The 20,792-nt window shown below is 42.3% G+C and overlaps 1 protein-coding gene across 2 annotated transcripts in view; it reads right to left on the bottom strand.

Annotated features, from left to right (window-relative positions):
* Positions 1-634: 634 nt before the first annotated feature.
* Positions 635-20,792, bottom strand: part of TMEM154 (transmembrane protein 154) — a 40,505-nt gene continuing 20,347 nt past the window's right edge. Inside the window, exons 2-7 of one of the 2 annotated variants that reach the window (XM_029940077.1) lie at positions 20,288-20,575; positions 20,158-20,196; positions 14,239-14,266; positions 12,905-12,990; positions 10,507-10,564; positions 635-3,030 (exon numbers count right to left, since the gene is read on the bottom strand). In XM_029940077.1, coding sequence (XP_029795937.1) covers positions 3,015-3,030; positions 10,507-10,564; positions 12,905-12,990; positions 14,239-14,266; positions 20,158-20,196; positions 20,288-20,575 — 515 coding nt within the window. In that variant the 3' untranslated portion in view covers positions 635-3,014. Of the gene's footprint in view, positions 3,031-8,462; positions 9,189-10,506; positions 10,565-12,904; positions 12,991-14,238; positions 14,267-20,157; positions 20,197-20,287; positions 20,576-20,792 lie in introns of those variants that run through there. The other variant, XM_029940086.1, reaches the window with a different exon arrangement.

The following is a 20,792-nucleotide window of genomic DNA, read 5'->3' as shown; positions in this document are numbered from 1 at the left end:
TCTTCCAGAGATGGTGTAAATTGATAATTTAAATAGTCAAAATTTAAAAACAGACAAAAGCATTTTTTAAAAACATTTTACATTGCTAGAGGCATTTGTCGCTCCCTGGATATGAAGTTTGATCCATGCTGTATGCCTGTTATTGGATGACAATGAGCTTCCCAGAAAGAGGAGTCACATCATTAAGAGTAACAGATTGACAGACACCTGGGTGGCTCAGTTGGTTGAGTCCTTGGCTCAAGTCATGATCTCATGGTTTCATGGGTTTCAGCCCTGCGTCGGGCTCTGTGCTGACTGTGCGGAGCCTGCTTGAGATTGTCTCTCTCCTCACTCACTCACACTGTCTCTTTCTCTCTCAAAATAAAATAAATAAACTTAAAAAAAAAAAAAAAGAGCAACAGATTGATAGAGGCACCTGGGTGACTCAGTCAATTAAGTGTTTGTTAAGCACCTGATTCCTGATTTCGGCTCAGGTCATGATCTCATGGTCCCTGAGATGGAGCCCCAAGTTAGGTTTCCCACGCTGAGTCAGCCTGGGGATTCTCTCTCTACCTCTCTCTGCTCCTCCCCTACTCACATGCACACACACACACTCTCTCTATATATAAATTAGCTTAAAATAAAGAGTAATAGATCGATAACTTGTATGTTTATTAAAACAAGTTTCCTGAGGAGTTTAACTAGGCAATATTGCTTACCTAGTTTGCTTAAAATGTACAAAAAATGCAGTGAAACTTATATATCTTTAAAATATTCTAAAGTCAGATTTTGTTCTGATTGGCTACCCAATTAGGGCAAAATAATGTGATTTTTACTAACAATCTGAAACATAAAAATTAAGTTTGGGTTTAAAACCAGTTTTTGAAATTATCATAAATATATGATATCTATCGATTTAACAGTAATAAAAAGATACAGGATGCCAGGATTGACCCTTCACTACTTTGGTTCCTATACCTTGCTAGAAAAACTACGTTCTAAAAAAATGCCTTGTAGACTGTGCAACTATAGAGGTTAGGACATTTTACAGACATAAATTCAATGACATGTTGCGGAAGCCTGCTTCTTCTGAAATTTAAAATTATTTTAAATACTGAATGAGAATATTTTTATCGTATTATAAACTATTGCTTAGTCAAAATGAGATGTCATGCCCCCGATCATTGTCTGAACTTCTAAGTCCATTGTTTGATAGACTTGGATAAAATTTATAGGTGTAAGTATTCAGCAAAAATCTTAGATACCTAGAGAGAGAGAGAGAAGCAATCTAAGACTCTCTGAGAGTCAAAACGTTGAGAAGAAACAAAGTAACAAAATAGGCAGAAATGATAATTCCGAAAATGGCAATTTTGGCATAAATATCTGAGAGTCACTGTAGACCACAAGTTGAATATGAATATGCAAAACAGAAGTGAAAACAAAAATACCTTATTAGGATATGCTCATGAGGATATGACAGACAAATCTATTGAACTTATATACCACAATGATTGTCTTTTGCGAGAGCTCCACGAGGTCCCAGGGTAGCATAATAGCAGTGGTTAAACACAACCAGATGGTTCTCTTTCCTTGTATGGAAAGATCTCCCTGGCCTGGAGCTCTGCCTTTAAAATTATGGGCACAGTTCAGAAGGTGAGTACCAGTAAAAGGGATTCCGAGAAGGGGGAGAGGGGCAGTTTCGTTATGCATTAAGGCAGCCTTTCAAACGCAAGACCCCAGATTCAGCAGCAAATGTTTGGTGAACCTCATCTCCCCTCAGTTTACATGTGGAGAGTAAAATAAGTGAAGTTTTCATTCTTTATTTCTTTCCTGGAATACAATATCAGGTGTTGTGGAAGACCTGAAGGACTCCCAATTTGCTAGATTGCTTTAAAGGTCAGAATTAGACAATTAAGGATTCAGTGAAGATTGATTTTCCGTGAACAAGAATGATAAGCAGGCCCTTCTGCACTTGGCACCATTACTTCTTGCACAAGAATGTCAACAAATACCATGTAGAATGTCACCTCTGCTGGACTAATAGTGGCCTTCTGGAGAGCTGTGTCAAGGAGGACACGAGGCTTGTGCCAGCCCAACAGGGAGGTGCAGTGAGTGATGTCTGCCATGGGCGCAGGTGTCTGCCTGTTTCTATTCTGTTTGTTGCAAATGACCTTAAACATCTCAAGAATATAGAGGGTGGATGATGACCCCCTGTGCACATGTCCTGTTCACACCACAGGCAAAGGAGGGGTGGTGAGAGCAAAGATGAGCTTTGGAGAAATGTGAGCAAGCTGGTGATGTTAGCCGAGACAGCAATCATTTCGCTCTTTAATCAAAGATTCCTATTCCTCCAAGAAGTGCCCGAGGGGTCTGTCTGGCCAGCTCAGAGTCCACAAGTCACCAAATAACATCTCCCCTGGACGGCGGACTCTCTCACTCAGTCTTCTTGGCAGGTGGACGTGCTTCCCAAACCCTGGGATGATGTATACAGTGAAACACAGGCTTTGTTTGCTGTCTTTTCCATGACGTAACTCGCCTTGAGGAAAGTTCCTGCTGAATGCAGATAACCTATCAGAGGATTTGACTAATCAGAGGAAATTATCCAAAGCTAATTAGGTAACAAGGTGACCCAGAAGGAGGCCATATATAAAACAGCTTCCTGATTTAAACTCCAAGGAATGAAGCAGAAAGGGAGCAAAGACCCAGAGAATATGGCCGGAGTGAGCACAGCCAGCTAGAGGTTGGTGGAGAGGAGGGCGCCGGCCCTGAGAGGTGAATGTCACGTGGCTCCTCCACCCTCAGAAGCCACTGTGGACGGCAGCCAAGCCTCTTCCTAGTGCTTCTCAATTGTGCATTCTTCCAAGTACAGGTGATGGCATCGTTGGGGAGAGTGGGCGTTGGAAGGAACAGCAAAAGGTTCTGTGTCTATGTTGATTTGAAATTAATTAAATTTGCATCCTCTTCATCCCCCGTTGGCAGGCTCGGCTGGCTCCCTCCGGGCTGCTCCTCTTGGAAAACATTAGCACCATTCAGTTTCAGGATTCATTGTCACTGTAAAACAAAACAAAACAAAACAAAACAAAAAAACCCAGAACAATAGTGTATTTCCAAGAAGCTACCAGAGAGCTGGTCACTCCACTATGGAGGTGACTCAAGAGAACATAAACAGTCAGGAAGCCAACAGTGTCCAGCTTACAATTTCTGAAACAAAGGTTGGTTTGGATTTTATATTTGATCCCTGAGGAGGAAATCCATGAAAGCCGAGAAATAATCCCTAGCTCTTGCTCTAACATCCCTCCCTAATGCTGATGTATAGAGAACCAGATGGAATTGGGGGTCCCTCCCCCACTTTAATTAAATCTAATCCCGTTCTCTATGAATAGATGCCAAATTGCCTCTTTTTTTTCCTTTAAAAAAAATTTCCATGCTTGTTTGTTTTCAGGAGTTTGTGGTCCTAGCAGGTTTTCAAAAGCCCATTTTGTTTGTTTCCACAAAGGATCTGGAGGTGCCCTCTGGGGTCATTTAGAACTCAGTCATTAGGCATCTTGGGGTGTGAATAGATGTAAATTACGGACATGGTGTTCGGACATGACTGTGCTGGCTGGCTAATTTGTGCTTTGGTTTCTAACCTGGCTATCTTGGCCACGTATCTGGCACTCCAGCTTTCCCCCAGTGAGACCAGATCTCCACCCCCGTCTCCTGGAGAGCAGGACAGCCTACCTCTCCTCCTGCTTCTTTTTTCAGTCTTGTGTCCCATCACTCAAATTCTAGAACATCCCTACTTGAAATGACCTTTGTGTCCAAGGAAATGCCTGAATGATAATAACCAACAGAACCTTGTGTCTCCCCGGCTCACAAACATGCGTCTGCAATAGGCTATATGCTTCTTACTCTTACTTCAGAGCTCTCCTAGTCAGGGAAACAGCATGTGTTTCCAAAAAGACTTTGAAGCGATTTGGTAGACAAATGGGTAGACAGATAAATAGATCTATCCACAAAAGGGGAGGGAAAACGTGGTGTGTATGATTATGTGTTTGTGTCTGTGTTGTGAAGACCAGGGGACGAAGATGTGATAAAGACAGACAATTGGTGGGAAAGGAGGAGGAGGGCAGATATGAACAAAAGGACAACTTCTGTAGCAAAATTTATTTATGATGGAAAACTAAGAAATTTTTTTGCCTGAAGAGCACATGTAACAACCCCATCATTTAAGTTACCCTGAACCACTCATAAACTGGACAAGGAGTTTCTATTTCTTGGAAATTGGGTGGTAGCAGGTATCATTTGTAAGATCCAAGAGTTCTTCTCTATAGAACATAAGTCAGAATTGCGTGTTTTCCTTCTGTGGCCTTATCTTGAAATTTCAGCTCCCCTAAGCAGAGTATAACACAAAGCAGAGTAGCAATGGGCACAAGCCCTATTTTGTCCACAGTGCTGATCTGCGTCCAGCTCTTATAACACATGTGATTTTTAAAATTATGATAAAACCAATCCATAGCCTTTGTTGAAAAACTAAATACAAATAAGCAAAGCAAAAATACTAACTGTCTTACTACTGTCAACCTTTTGGTGTTTATTCTTCCAAACGTTCTTCCCTTGATAATGGCATACATTCTTTTTGTACAAAAGTGGGATCCCTATTAGGCATACTGTGCTATCATCTGCTTTGCTCACTCTCGTTCACATGGAGACATCAGTCCTTGCTCATAAATACACAATATATTTTTATGACTACAGAGCATTTCATTGTCTCACCAGACCCCAAAGCATCTTTAAACGTATCCTTACTGTTAAACATGTAGACCACTTCCAATCTTTAGTCGTTAGTCTAAAAAATGCTACATCTTTGCTTACTTCCATTTGTTACCTTTGGGTAAATGTCTAGAAGGGGAATTACTAAGTTAAAATGTGTGTTCTTTTAAGGCTTGATCAACCTATTGTCAAATTACCCCCTTCCCTAGATATTTTGTACAATTTACCTTCTCCCCATACTTTCTTTAGGGAAATATCTTTTTCCTTACATCCTTTCCAATACTGGATGTTATTGTTTTCATTTTTTATTGATTCAGTAAGTGAAAATAGTATATTTACTTTTACTTTTTTATAATTTCTGAGAAAAATAAACATTTTTAAAAGCTCTACTAGTAATTTTTATTTCTATTTTTGCTTAAATGGCTTATTGATAATTTTACTCATATTTTAAATGGGACTATTATCATATGTGTATTACAAATACTTTTCCCCAGTTTTTATTTTCCTTCTCATTCTATTTATTGTGTTTTTTGAAGTACAGAAATTTAGAGTTTTTAATGTGGTTAAATCTGTGCTTTTCTGATATGGTTTCTGACTTGTAGGTCATGCTTTCAAACTAGTCCCCACCTCAAAGTTATAATATTTGTCTATATTTTCCCTGGACTTTTTTTTAACATTTAAACTTATTTGGAGTCTATTTTAATCTAAAGCATAAGGCAGAGTTCTAAATTTCAATTTTTAAAAATTTTTTAATGTTTATTTATTTTTTAGAGAAAAGACAGACAGAGCATGAGCAGGGGAGGGGCAGAGAGAGAGAGACACACACACAGAATCCGAAGCAGACTCCAGGCTCTGAGCTGTCAGCACAGAGCCTAATGCGGGCCTCAAATCCACGAACCATGAGATCATGACCTGAGCCGAAGTCAGACATTTACCTAGGCACCCGAAATTTAAATTTACATTGTTGAGTCTTTCATTCAGGAACACAGTTAATCTCTATTTTAAAAAATATTTTATGTCCCTCAGAAAGAATTGAACAATTTCTCTTCATATTACACCATGAGTTTTTTTGTTACATTTATGCTTACATATTTCATACCTCATGTTGCTCTTATACAGTAGTACTAGTGCTCGTGTGTGCTAACAATGCTTTTTTAGCACAGTAGGTAAGAGCACAGGGTCAGATGGCCAGAACTTGAACCAGGGCTCAGCCACTTCCTTGTTATGTGACCTTGGACAAGTTGACCTTTCTTAGCAGAAGTTTTTTGTTCTCATCTCATCTGAAAACATGCATAATAATACCATGTACCATATAGGGTTGTTGTAAAGAATAGGTGAGCCAATGGAAGTAAGGCCCTATGCTGCACGCCTGACATACAAACACAAAACCTATGTTATTCTTTTTTTTTCTTATGTTTTTATTTGGTTTTGAGAGAGAAACAGAGCAAGTGGGAGATGGGCAGAGAGAGAGAGAGAGAGACACAGAATCTGAAGCAGGCTCCAGGCTTTGGGCTGTCAGCACACAGCCCGACGGGGGACTCAAACACACAAGCTGTGAGATCGTGACCTGAGCTGAAGTTGGATGCTCAACCGACTGAGCCACCCAGGGCCCCCAACCTATGTTATTCTTATTTTGCAGATTCTAGCAAATGTTTCTTGGTGACATACAAGCTTGAACATTGCTTCAAATATCCAAAGGCTTTAAGAAACCATCTTCCAAAGCAAACTTTACATTTCTGAGGAGAACGTACTTAAATGTGGTTTGTTTCCAGCACTCTACAAGCGTTCTGAAGGCTTCGTGTGTGACACTGTCCACCAACCAGAGCTCATTAACTTCAAGCACCAAAGAGCACAGAAGCTCCCGGATGGTACTCGCTGCTCAGCTCTGTGGATAGTGAGCAGCGTGACAGGCTCCACCACACAAGACAGTCCCAAAGTGGATACAAGTTGCTTCAGCCATGGGACATCAGCTAATTCCTAGTGTTGCAAATCTTAGGTGTGAATGTTCACTGGTGGCAGTGCGGTGGCCGTCAGAGCTGTGGGCAAGTCAGCCGCCTGGGCTCCGGCCCACTTCTGAAGCCTAGAACCATTGCTCATCCCTCTATTTAGGTAGATGTGTTCCTTGCTTGCTGTCTTTGGGGCTATTTATCATCTCCGTGAAATGATCAAATAAGCCCAGACGTTGTTAACTCTGGCAAATCCTGGAGTTCTGTTAAAAATATCTTGGCAAACAGCCACACGATTGCAACAGATAAAGCAAGGGATCCTGCTGCAAACCTCTATTGCCTGCCTCCGTGTTAATTCCTGCAGTGTTCGTGTCTTGTCTACGACAGTGACATTAGTGAGGAATTTTTCGCAGAGTGTCATATAGATATTTTAAGAATGTGTGACAGCTTTCCTAAAGGCCTTTATAGTAACAGGCTTACAAACTATAAAAACAAATTAAATTGATGAAAAAGCATCAATTTGTTATTTTTAAGAAAACATTTCATTGAAACGCTAGCAGTTAAATGAGGACAGATACGGCTCCTAACACCTTGTTTCCTAACTGCAGGTAGGATCAGATAAGCCATCTTTGTTCTCCTGACCAGTGTATCTTCTAACAATCCTTTTTATGACCACAGCTAATGTTTCTTAGCTCCGAAGATGGCAATAAACCTACACTAAACCTTTCTCCCATAATGATGCTCCCTAACTTGGTTTTGGGGAAGTGCAGAGCTCAGGATAGCACAAAGTCACGTAACAATGAGATCATGCTCCCTTTCTCTTCATCGATATAACGTCCCTTCTGTTCTAAAGAGGTCTGGCCCTGGAGGTGGGGGGTGGATTATAGAGGTCACACATCTGGCTAATATCGAGGCAGTTCTAAAATTCATCCAAGACACATAGATCATGCCCACAGTAGACAGAATCTGGGCCACTATTCAAGCAACGCTGTGTGTTCTTAAGTTTAGTACATCGTCTCTCATCCACCACACGCACCTGTGTCCACACGCACACACCTGCATTTTAACAATGCTACTTGAGGTCATCATCCCGTAGGATCATATGTGGTCACTTTGCACCCCCTGTATGTCACCTCGTAACGCTCTTACACAGAGCTCAGAGTTGAGGGAAACCAGTTGGCACTTAATATACTTCCTATTCAATACTTGTTGAGTTTTAAATTATTTTTGAGGGACTAGAAAGGAAAAGAGGAAAGAAACTCACAAAGAAAATAACTGGCAGTAGCCAGAGATTTACTTGAGCAGAGAGGCCAAAAGAGTTCACCAAAACCTCTGTTTTCTTGCACCTGATGGTTTGATCTTTTCAACGAATACATGGAATGAAGGATACATCATCTACCAAATACTTTCACGTTCCGGCCTCATGGGGGCTGCCTCTTTTGCTGCTGTGTGTTCCTTCTTTTTTAATCTCTAATTTGTCTTTTAAGTGATGGCATACCTCTTATTTTAACTAATTAATAAAAGGAAATGAAAATGTAGTTTTAAAAGAAATATTGAACTTCATCATAAACTTGCTGTGTAAATTGGACAAACCACTTAACATCTCTGAGTTCCAGGCTTATGTCTACAGATTACTTCACTTAAAAAAATTTTTTTTTACATTTATTTATTTTTGAGAGAAAGAAAGAGACAGCGTGAACAGGGAAGAGTCAGAGAGAGAGGGAGAAACAGAATCTGAAGCAAGCTCCAGGCTCTGAGCTGTTAGCACAGAGCCCGATGCTGGGCTCGAACCCATGAACCATGAGATCATGACCTGAGCCAAAGTTGGATGCTCAACTGACTGAGCCACCCAGGTGCACCCAGATTATTTCACTTTTAACTGGCTGAACTGGCATGATGTAGACAATGCCAGACACTGCCTGACATTAGGTGTTCATAATAGGTGTTCAGTAAATATATTTTGTAAAATTATATAAATAATCATACTTTTCTTTTTTAAAAAAGGTGAAGAGAAGAGAGGAAACAGGAAGAAATTCACAAAATTCTTTATTACGCTAAGCTAGATGTTCCTGAGAAATATTGAAGTGATCCATTTTTATGTCATTGAGCTCAGACATGAATCATAAAATAAACAATAGGATTATTACAAAACCAGAACAGGTATGCCGTTATTTACCCTCTAACTGGTTAATTTCCTAGGTGACAGTACCTAGGCTAAAGGTTTTTGTCCTACAGGCAGAAATGACCTAGACCTTATTTCAAAGACCAACATTTCAATATTTCAAAAGTGTGATTTCTCAGATGCTTTCACAACCACATAGTTCCCAAACATTACGTTTCTTCTGTGTTGCCAATAGTTTCAAAAATCAAGAGGCAGATACATAAAAACCACCAGTATTCCACATCACTTAAGGGTGCCCTTCAGAAATACAGTCATAAGATATGTATAGGGTTTTGGTGGTGAGCTGAGCCATGCGCTGACCATACACAGTGGTTCATTTTTCAGTAGGACTAAAATGCAGAGAAAATATTCCTTTGTAATTTCCTTTGTGATGCCCCCGCTAGCATTTTTTTCCTTTCATCTACTTGTTAATATCTGGTACCTCATTTACATAGGATAGATTTTTTTTTCCTGAACTAGTGATGAATTTTTAACATGCAAATACCTAGACAGGTAATGCTGACTGAAATCTGCAATAAGGAGTGGGCTTCCGAATCAGAGCTGAGGTTTACCTCAGTAAGATGGCAGGGGCGTGATGTGGGAGACGTAAGGTGATGACTTCTGGACAAGGTTTAAGAGAAGGTGCAGAATAAGGGTCCAGAAGACAAACATCTGACTGCCCCGATCGCCATCTCCTATCAGTCTTTCCCTGCAAGGCTCCAAGCCTCAGGGAATGCCTGTGACAAGTGTCTGAACTCGGGAAGCATTTAAGATGATGGGCACAGTACCTCTGGTTAACATGGAGGGAGAGAAGACAGGTGGTATTTACCCTGCTCTGAAAGTTCATTCTATTTATTCCAACAGAAGTGTAAAGTCTCAGACACAGGCTCAGCCAATTCTCTACTCCCTGATCACCTCTGAGTCACTGCTACCAACAATTTGGTGCCCCCCAAATCACAGTGCTGCTATATGGAATAAGTCCCCACGTTACTGAATCATCCATCCTTTCTCCTTTGATACTTCCATGTATCAAATACTGACCAAACAGTATTCTGATCAAAAACACCCCAAGCGTGGTCATTTCTAGCCTCACAAAAGATAGCAAAATTTAAACAAATTGTGGTGTGCCGAACACTAAAATTTTCTATCAGGCAGAGCCACCTAGTGGTAGAATGGAATATGTCTTTTAAATTCTCATTTAATTTCTCTCCTATGACAATCCAATCCAGGTGGGGGTTTGTTTTGTTCTGTTTTGTTTTTTACATGTTCATTCTGCTCACTCATATTTATAGTTATTCCCTGTAAGCCTGTCATTTCCATCTGTTTTCCTTACCAAACATCTATTCATCCACGGTAAACAAACTTATAGTTCATTACAATTGGAGAGTTTTATGGCTAAAACAGAAGTTGACTCAACAGCATCTCTTTAGAAGGGCAAGAAAATGCCAATACTAATTTTCTTAAAAATATAGAGTCACTAGGATATTTACTTTGTACCTTCTATTTGCAATAACTCACACTTTCTTTTCTCCACACTACATACATGTATACCCATGTAAATCGTCATATAAAATTTGCAGGCGCAGAGACAGTAAGCAAAAGTGCTCTACCGTGGTCTCCAATCCCCTTCCCCATACACATATAATCAATGGCAGAAATTAGAAGTACCTTGAGTTGTGGTTTGATTCCTTTTCTTCCTTTAAAGTAGGTAAACATTCACAGTCAGCTAGGACAGAATAAAAGCAAACTCGTTGTTAATCACCAAAATTCGATTTTCTACCCACAAAACTCATACATTTGAGCACCACATTTCCCTGCTCTATCTGGTTCCTTGTGCAGAAATGTTCTCGCTAGGGAGTTCCAGAGGTTAAGAGATTAATGATGGCAAGGCTCTTGAAATGGAAAAAAAGCATTAGTAGCACAGATACAAGACTTCCACATGCCTCTGGCCCTGTTGGAAAGGGCACAATTCATCACGGCTTAGTTATTCAGTCCCTGAAGAACCCCACTGGTGCTCCAAAAGCTAGAATCTGCATGTTTCAGGTTTGACACTGCAATAAAATAGCTTTACCAGAGGTCCTGATGTGCCTGCGGAATGATTTCAGCCAGGACACACGATCGAAAAGCAGTTAAGTAAATTGAGGAAGAAGTAACCTTCTTAAAGTCATCAGAGTTCTCTCCTCTCATGTCACAGATATTTTTAAGAAAAAACAAAATCCATCAACTCCATCACCTATGTGTCAAAATAACTCTCTGCTGTAGTTATGAACTAGAAATGCCTTTTCTGGGTTTGTGAGTGTAATGGGATCCTGATGCCTTATAGTTAACTTAGACATAAAAGGAAAGATGTCAAACTATTAAGAGGGACTGCCTTGGAGTGGTGTAATTTTTTTCTTCTTTCTGCTTTTTTTTCATTTTCCAAATTATTATGTGTGTATATTTTATAAACTAAAAACAGCAAAATGAAACTGCCTTAAGGATTATCTCAGTGACCTTCCCCTGTCCTCAAATGCTTTACAGAGCCATACTTGCCTCAGAATTGGGCTATGAAAAACTGTACTGTTCAAAATTGTACAAGTTCATTGAGGGGCTCTAATCTTCAGGAAAGCTTACACTGATAAGCCTGTGGTACAGTAATTCTAATAATAGGTCTCTGGATTTGGGGGCTTCACCATCGTTGAATCTGACAAACCCCAGGGTATTTTTTTAAAGTTGAATGTTGAAAGTACAAATGATATGATAATATAAATAGTGGATTTTATTAATATAACCTGAGCATTAAAAATTTTTACTGATTTTATAGGCATTTTAAAAGGGAAAAAACAACTACCATCTTTTTTTTAACTTTTTATTTATTTACAAATAATTTTTTTTAATGTTTAGTTATTTTTGAGAGAGACAGAACACAAGCAGGGGAAGGTCAAGGAGAGGGAGACACAGAATCCGAAGCAGCCTCCAGGCTCTGAACTCGCAGCACAGAGCCCAATGTGGGGCTTGAACTGACAAACTGTGAGATCATGATTGGAGCCAAAGTAGGATGCTTAACTGACTGAGCCACCCAGGTGCTGCGCTACCATCTTTTTAAAAATCCAAATATTGATTTAACGAAAAGTAAGGAACACATACAGCAGTTACTACAGATATCAATTAGGAAATAAGTTCTATTGCTATCTATATTAGTGTTGCCCTATAGAACTTTCTTCAGCGATAGAAATGTTCTAGATTTCTGCTGTATAGTACAGTAGTTATGCGCCCCAGGTGGCTACTGAGCACTTACAATGTGGCTAGTGTGACTGAAGAACAAGATTTTTAACTTTATTTAATTTCTTAAAATTTAATTTAAATAGCCACATCTGGCTGGCATCTATTACACTGAACAGTACTGATTGGTCTATGTAATTATATGTGGCAAAGTTTTATATCCATATACAGATTAAAATCATAAATCTCTAAATTCTACAGTAGATAAAGTAATGCCAGATGCTAGCTTTTTCCCAATAATTTGGACCCAGAGAGCTCCTTGTTTGAAAAAATAATAAACCATCCTCCTCTTGGAAAAGGTCGTTTGAAAAGATTGTACAAAAATAAAAACAAATCGTACCATGGGATGAAGTAATTAAACTGAGTCTTTTTTTTAATGTTTATTTACTTATTTTGAGAGAAAGAGAAAGAGAGAGACAGAGAGAGAGCACAAGCAGAGGAGGGGAGGGAGGGAGAGAGAGAGAGAGAGAGAGAGAGAGAGAGAGAGAGAGAGAGAGAGAGAGAATCACAAGCAGGCTCACCACTATGAGCACAGAGCCTGCAGTAGGGCTTGATCCCATAAACTGTGAGATCATGACCTGAGCTGAAATCAAGAATCGGATGCTTAATCAACTGAGCCACCTAGGTGCCCCATAAACTGAGTCTTTAAGGATAGTCAGACCCAAGGTGATTATCTGCATGCTCTAGATCTAACAGGGATTGGGTTCACGCCGTCACATTCCAGGATTTACAGGACATTTACAAAACCGTTGCAACCTTCACATACCAGAGAGCACAGAAAAAGCAACTCCAGGTTACCACATACCACTTCTATTCATGCTGTTCATCCACTTGTCAAGCTCTTCCATTTCGATTTCCATGACAGAGGGTGTGTCTTCCTCAAAAATGGGGCTAGAGGGAGAACAGAAACAGACAGAGGTGTGGGTGATGAGTTTCATTTTGGGAAAGTCCAGAATGTTGGCTGGGGGAAAGGCGAGCTTGATTTGGTGTCACACTCTGCTGCAGATTGGGGCTTTGCCCTGTCCACCAAAGTCTAAGAGGGAGAAAGGCTCAAACTATGATAAACCTTCATCTATCACTGATGGAAGGCGCAGAGCCCAGCTCTTGGGCTGCAAGGGGGCCCAGGAGACTGACTGCTTCCCTGGAGGCACCAACTTGAGCAGCCAGGCTTCTACCATGAGGCTCCTCTGGGGAGTTGCCCTGTTTAGCATGTTAGCCTTGCTTAATTTCACTTCCCTTTCCTTGAGGTTTCTGATCTGTGCCCCAGGTCAAGAGGCCGCTGTGGACCGGCTGCTTTTATCACCTCTCCTTTAATTCCCAGGCTTTTCTGACATAGAGAAATGAAGTCATTGCTTTCAGAAACCCATTGCCCTCACGTACCAGGACTCAGAGCACACGGTTATGGGAAAGAAGCCCCTGGTAAATGGGTTTGGGGAGGAGACCACCAGCTCTGAACCACAGCTTGGGGCGTGAAAGGAAGGCGTGTAGAGGAGCCTGGGTGTGAGAGGAGGGCGTGTAGAGGAAGCCAGCAAGTGTCTAAACAGGCAAGGTTGCTGGGGGAAAGCGGGAGGAGGCAGTGACATGGCCCCAGAACACTCTTCTGGTGGAATCTTGTTCTCTCTCTCTGCCCACTGCCCGCTCCATCCTTCCTTCCTCTCCCCCACCCCATTCCTCTTCTCCCTCCCGGCCTGGCCTTCGCTCTGATTCTGCAGCTTGAACTTTGTTTCTACCAGGGCTCCCCTTTCGTACCAGGAAATGTTATTTTTCCTGGTGATAAAATTTTTAATCAGAATAAATGAACCAATGTCCTTAACATACACCTAGGGTCAGAATATTTACCTGTGATGCATTTGGAACTGGTAGCCGTCACAAAAGATTTCTTTTTCTGAAGTGGACCCTGCTCTTCACCCAGATGCCCCACTGAATTGAGGCTGGGAAACAGGTGCATCCTCCCCCCTCCACCCCACCACCAATCACCCCTGCAGGCGGCTAAGGGCCCTCTCCCAGGGCCCAGGAAGCAAGAGGACCCTCGAGGGTGTCAGTACGAAAAGTTTTAAAAAGGCAGATGGCTCTCTCATCTACTCCTCTCCAGGACATCCTTGTCTACACGGAGCTGGGCGGAGGACAGCAGGAACTTACACTTTGATGTTCTCACTTCCCAGTTCATCTAAAGAGAATAGATATAAAGGTCATGTTAGCTTTCATTGTCTAGAACATTTTAAGTTCAACAGCAGCTGAAATTTCCTTTACAAAGACAAGAGATGACTCTAAGTAAATTGCATTTTTAAGGGAGCAATAACCCCTAAGTCAAACATGCACCGTATTGAAAAGAGGTTCTCATTTACCACGTGAAAAATCTGTTTTTTTTAAAGATATGACGGTTCTCTGAGAGCGTTAACTTCAGATCAGATGTTTCTCCCTTTTTCTTTTCTTTAATCCATATGAAGAAGAAAACCGTGGCAATGGGAAGCAAGAGAGAGTCAGACAAGAGGGACTGTGCCTCGGCCCTTTCCCCCAACATGTTCCCGCCCAACACACTGCTGCTGTATCTCCTTGTGACACACCAGGCCCAACACTGTGACTGTCCCTTTGTCCTGGAGCAGGTGGTGGGGCACTCCATCAGGGCTTCCCTTGGAGGTCTGCTCTCACCCCTGCTGCTTGCAGGGCTGAACCCTCACCTCCTTCTGATCTCAGCTTTTACTCTCTCCTTGAGGAGTACCCCCACACCTCCTGTCTCTGAAGTAGGGCCCACCTTTCTAGTTGTGCCCCAGCTCAGCACCTTGCTAGCTTCCTCATAGCATTTGCCACATTTGTCATGGATCAATCCCCCTGCTTAATTTTGTCTGTTGCTCCCACTAAAACATAGTCTCAGAAGGACAGAGATCACACCTATCATGTAGTCCCGCTATCTGCCACTTCCCATCCAGCTAGCACAGTACCTGCAAACACCCAGTAAATATGCATTGAATAAATGAGTAGGTCTTAATCTGGATGGTCTAACATGGGTTAAATTCATGCCCAATGTTTTGGACTTAGCAATGTCATAAAAGCGAAGCTTTGAGCAAATTTGCTTTTTGTTGCTGTGGTTGAAGTGACAACCAGGCAACAGTTTGCCAAATGCCCATCAGACTCCAGATGAACGTGTGGCAAGAATCAGAGCCCAATGCCTCAGCCCAAGCTCCATTTTGCTTGTCAGGGAAACCGACGCATCCAGTGACGTAAAGCAATGATGTCAAGTGAGCGGATAGCATAAGCCCACAGCACCTTTCACAATGTGAAAACCATTGAGAAGCAAACCACTTGGCACAGGTCCACCGAATGGTCCTGGTCCTGGTCCTTGGCAATTGCAGGTCTCTTTGCCTGGCCTGCAGAAATGCAGGTTCCCATGGAGGAAACACAACCAGCAGGCACCTGGGACGGAGCTCCTGGCAGCTGGGAACTGCTGCAATTTCCTGCGGGTTGGCAAGCTTTTGTGGCATTGCTGATCAAGGAAAGCTGGGCACAGATGGAAGTTTTGAGCCTCCACTGCTCACCTGCCAGGGCCTGTGGGTTATACCTTTCTGCCCCCTGAACCCAAAACTTCCTGCAGGTGCCTGATTCCTCCGACACTTGGACTGGGGAGAGGGGAGTATGTTCATCTTCTATTTTATCTGTCTATATCTTTCATCTAAAATTGACGTCCTATTTCCTTAGAGGATTTTGCTGTAAATAAAGCCCCTACACAACCGAGCCTCCCCTACAGGTGACCCATAACGATCCTCCTGTTTCGTCACTCCCTCTCCTTCCTTCCCCCTCTTTCCCTGCTTAGTAAATCGCCCCCAACTAATTTCTCAGAGAGCAGGTGGCCCCTCAGCCTCACCGGAGAGGGCACGGATTTCTCTTTATAATTTAAGCACCCGCAGGCTTTGTGGTGAGGGAAAGCTAACCCTGCATGCAGATGATGGAAAAGTTTAAAACCCCATTACAAAAGTGCTCCAGATGCACCACACATGAAGCTCCTGGAATCAGTATTCAAACAGAGCAGAAAGCCTTCTGCGGCCTCGTCTCCCCTGCCCCGAGACCATTACCCCTGCCCCAGCCACCATGGCAACAGCAAAACATCTGGGAGAGCACACCGGAGCAGGGCATTAAACCAGGAGGGAGACCGATTACCGTCTCAGTAATCAGGCCCTGCCTGCTCCACTCCACCTGGCCTAGATCTCTTTATTAATAGCCATCTACTCCCTTTGCAACCGGAGGGCAAATGCACCTCTTACACAGGCCCCCACCTGCACTTGATTCCATTTTCCCTCCTACAGCTCTTCCATTTCATACCCTCCTACCCACTTCATCCTCCGCGCACAGTTCCCAGGTACACCCACTCAGCCTGACAGTGCCCCCACTCTCCGCCACCCTCCTCTGTGCTCCTCAGATCGTGGCATCCCCAGGGTGAGGGGCTGAGGGCAGGAGCCGCACGGGAGCATGGCTCATTTATCTTTTTTTCTCGCTGAGCACTGAGCAAGAGACAGTCTCTTTCTGGAGAGTTACTGAGCAGCCCCAGGTGTCACGTAGCCACAGCCTGTTTAAAGGGATGGTTTACCGCTAGCTGTTTCCCCTGCAGCTCTCTCAGAGAGGCACAGCACATCGAAACACGTCATAAACGTTAAATAATAACACTGCAAATTTAATGCCTGCAGGTTGAGGAAGAATGGTACTAGAACATCAGGTTACTACATAGCATTTCCCTTTTCCTGGACTGGAGATCGACAGACAGGCCCAAAGAAAAACAGCATAATTTTCAATTGGAAGAAATGTTCTTTCTTTTTTTTCAATATGTTTTATTTTTATCTATTGTGAGAGAGAGAGAGACAGCATGCACGCAAGAGAGCAGGGGAAGGGCAGGAAGAGAGGGAGAGAGAGAATCCCAAGCAGGTTCTGAAATGACAGCACAGAGTCTGACATGGGGCTCGAACCCACCAACCACAAGGTCATGTCCTGAGCAGAAATCAAGAGTCAGACACTTAACTGACTAAGCCACCCCTGTTCTTTCTAAATGTGTTGGCAAGGCGCCCCCCAAGTGGTCAAACTGGTGCAGAAGAGCATACCAGGCTCTATTCGGGTGGGGGGAGGGGGAAATACCAACGTGTCTATTTCTGACTTTCTGAGGGGACATCATCTGTGTCCTCCCACAAACCGTTGTTTTGATACTTTCCAAGCAAACTGATGGTCTGACCCAGTATGACAGTTTTATTTATCCTGGAAAAATATTTAAGTAACATTTTGTTAATTTAAATATTCTCCTTTTATTGACTTGCATTATAATGTTGCATTATATGAATAGGGGGACCTCAGTGGACAGTAGTTGTTAACCTTTCAGCACTTAGTTTGTTTGAAGAGGCATCCATCTGGTAAGCAGTTAACTGTATCTACACCAAAGGAGTGACTAATATAAGAAAAAATATAAATAAAGCTCTCTCTATCAAAACTTGTAATTAGCAATTGTTTTGACATTTCAAGATGTCTGTGTTGTTCTCTCTCTTTTTAAGGTTTATTTATTTATTTTCAGAAAGACAGAGACAGTGTGAATCAGGGAGGGGCAGAGGAAGTGGGAGAGAAACCCAAGCAATCTCCCCTGTGTCAGGACAGAGCCTGATGTGGAGTTCAAATTCATGAAACCATGAGATCATGACCTGAGCCGAAGCCAAGAGTCAGAGGTTTAACCTACTGAGCCACCCAGGTGCCCCTGTGTTGTGTTCTCTTAAAGTGAGACATATTTAAACTAAGAAGAATGTGCCAATTGGTATTAAGAATAAGTTGCAAATTTATCATCTCTGAGAACAGGTGTTCTTTAAAAAAAAGTTCTAACATTGTTTTCTTGACTCATTCAACAAATATCTATCGAGCAGCTAACATAGGTTAGACACTGTGTTAGGTAAAAGGGATAATCATACTAGTAAGCTAACACAATATGTCAGCTACTCTTTTTACTAAGTGATTTAAATACATGAATCCATTTAATTCTCATACCATATCTGTCAGCTAGGTGTCAGATTTGCCCATTTCACAGATGCAGAAACTGAATCAGAGAGGTCAGAGGACTAAGAAAAAAGACAACAGGGCAGTGTGGTTCCAGACTCCACACTCTAACCTCGATGTCATACTATTAAACAAGATAAATAAGACAAGTTCTTGATTCTCTTGGGCCTTAAAGAGAACATCACCGGGGCACCTGGGTGGCTCAGTCGGTTAAGCCTCCAGCTTCGGCTCAGGTCAGATCTCACATTCGTGGGTTCGAGCCCCGCGTCAGGCTCTGTGCTGACAGCTAGCTCAGAGCCTGGAGCCTGCTTCCGGTTCTGTGTCTCCTTCTCTCTCTGCCCCTCCCCCTCTCATGCTCTGTCTCTCTCTATCAAAAATAAATAAAACATTAAAAAAAAAGAGAACATCACCTAGTAAGAGAGACCAAAAAATAAAAGAAGACAAGTCATCAACTTATGCCAGTGTAAATACTGTGCACGTAAGTGTGAACACAGTGTGTAAGTGCACAGAAGAGGTGGTGATTAATTTTGCTCAGGGAGTGATTACTCAAGGCTTCATAAAAGAACCAGGCATTGAAGAGTAGGGTGGCAATTTGCAGACAAGAAGGAAATCTCAAACAGCTGAATAGTGTCAGCCAGGCATGTGAGCATCATGGAACAGTAAGCCATGCTCCGGGAACAGCAAACACTTCAAATGTGGCTCCGGTGCGGGACCCACAATCCATGTTTGAGAATGAAGCCAGTTCTTGGTCATGAATGGCATTTGAACTCTGAGATTCTTACAAGGAAGGTCAAGCCAAAAGCCCTTTCTGTATTTAGAGCCTAAGAGCATGAACATTTGACAGGACACCCCACACCCTCCCCCCAAGCCCCATGACATCGTTAGGTAAGACGGGCTGCACGACTATGGTTTAGGCAGGAAATTCTTACTTTCCCTGAGGTCACAAAAATGGGGTCCAGACAGCTCTGTTTGCTTTATCTTTTTCCTTAGCTTTACAAAGCAGCTCCCATGTGACCACTGTTACTAGGTCACCGTGAAATTTCAAGCAGTGGAGAAACATGTGTATTTCCTACTCCCCTGGAATCTGTTATATTGGCTCCTGCCAAGAAAGGTAATGCACATCAGTGCTTCTTCTCCAGCTCACATTTACCACACCTGCTGGCATAATGGAAAATGACCATTTGTAACTCCTGCCATGACCTCACAGCCTCTTCTGGTGTGAGGACGGTGAGCAAGACCCACAGGCCAAGAGCGTGATCTCGAAGCCAGAGGTGCCCCATTAGTGAGTGTGAGGGATAGACAGTGAGTTTTGTTTGTACCTATCAATATGGAGCTTATTAGGGATGGTCTCATCCCTTGAGTGATTTTTTTGGAATAATTAAAGGCTTCAACTTAACACTCTAATTGGGGTCCTTTTTACCAGCACAAGCCAAAAGTACTCAGGTCTCCTTTGGACTTAGAACCACTCTGACACCTAGTATGTGTCGCTCTGTGAATTGGAAAGGAATACCCCTAGAGTGTAGCTCAGACCTAGGGAATTCTCTGTCAGGTTGCTTTCAGACTGATGATGGTAATCTTTAGCCAATTAGGAATTTCATACAAAAGTTGGCATAGCTTTAATGAGAATAAGAACGATGCCTTACTCAGGCCTTTAAACAATCAAATTGAGACGTGGCATGGAGGAGAAAGTATCATGGGCAGAAATACACATGGGAGAATCTCCAGGTCTCAGCCGCCCCATCCTCAACCCCAATCTGACCCACTGCTTTGCCAGCTCCATCATTTCCTCCAAATCAGCGAATGTTTCATGGGTCCATTGGCCAGTACTAGCCCAGGCCCTTGTCTGTGGATTAAGCACAGAGATGGCAATTGTGTGTTTTAAATTTCAATTGAGGGTGAAGCCACTCTCTGTTTGAAAACTAAGGGAATATTCTCCCCTTAAAATTTTATATCATCCTTGTTGCTTAATTTTAAAACCTCTCTCTTCCTTTTCCTCCCCATCCCCAGCTCCAGACAAGCATTATTAATCGGGATCATACTCACGTGTCTGTAAGGCACTCTGAGATCCTTGGCTAGAAGGCCCTGTGTAAAAGCAGAAAGTGGTTTTGCTTTATTGATTGTTAATTAACGCATGAAGCAATTGCCTGGAAATGGGAACACACAGAATATTTACCTTGTTTAGCTCTTTTCCTTTTATAGTGCGTTACAAGGATTACCAGTGATACAAATAGGATGCCCAATAAAATCAGTGGGATCAACACCATTAATATAAACTCTAGCTGATCTGAATCCTCCTCAATGTAGGTAAAATTTGTATCTGTAACTAACATTGCTGTGGTCACTGCAGCAAACTGTGCTGTGGTCACTGCAGCGGACCAGGCTGTGGTCGTCTGAATAGTAGAGTCTTCATGTTCTAGTTCCAGGTCCATATATCCTGACTGTTCCGGCTCCTCCAAAATGCCTGAGGGAACACACACAAAATTGAGATTGCCATGGAGACAGAGCTAGTATGTTATGTTTTCAATGATTTTTACATTTATCCTACATGCATCCAGTGGTAAACTTGATCTACTGCATTTGGTCATCTGGTTCCTGTGACAGAGTATAAATGGAGCTCAAGCTGGGAGTATATTGAACATGGAATCAGATGGAGCTGAGACAAACCTTCCACTGATACA

Source organism: Suricata suricatta, chromosome 1 (assembly GCF_006229205.1).
Source record: "Suricata suricatta isolate VVHF042 chromosome 1, meerkat_22Aug2017_6uvM2_HiC, whole genome shotgun sequence".
NCBI classification, from domain to species: domain Eukaryota; kingdom Metazoa; phylum Chordata; class Mammalia; order Carnivora; family Herpestidae; genus Suricata; species Suricata suricatta.
Note: the sequence above shows the minus strand (reverse complement) of the source record. Positions and strands in the feature narration are given on the sequence as shown.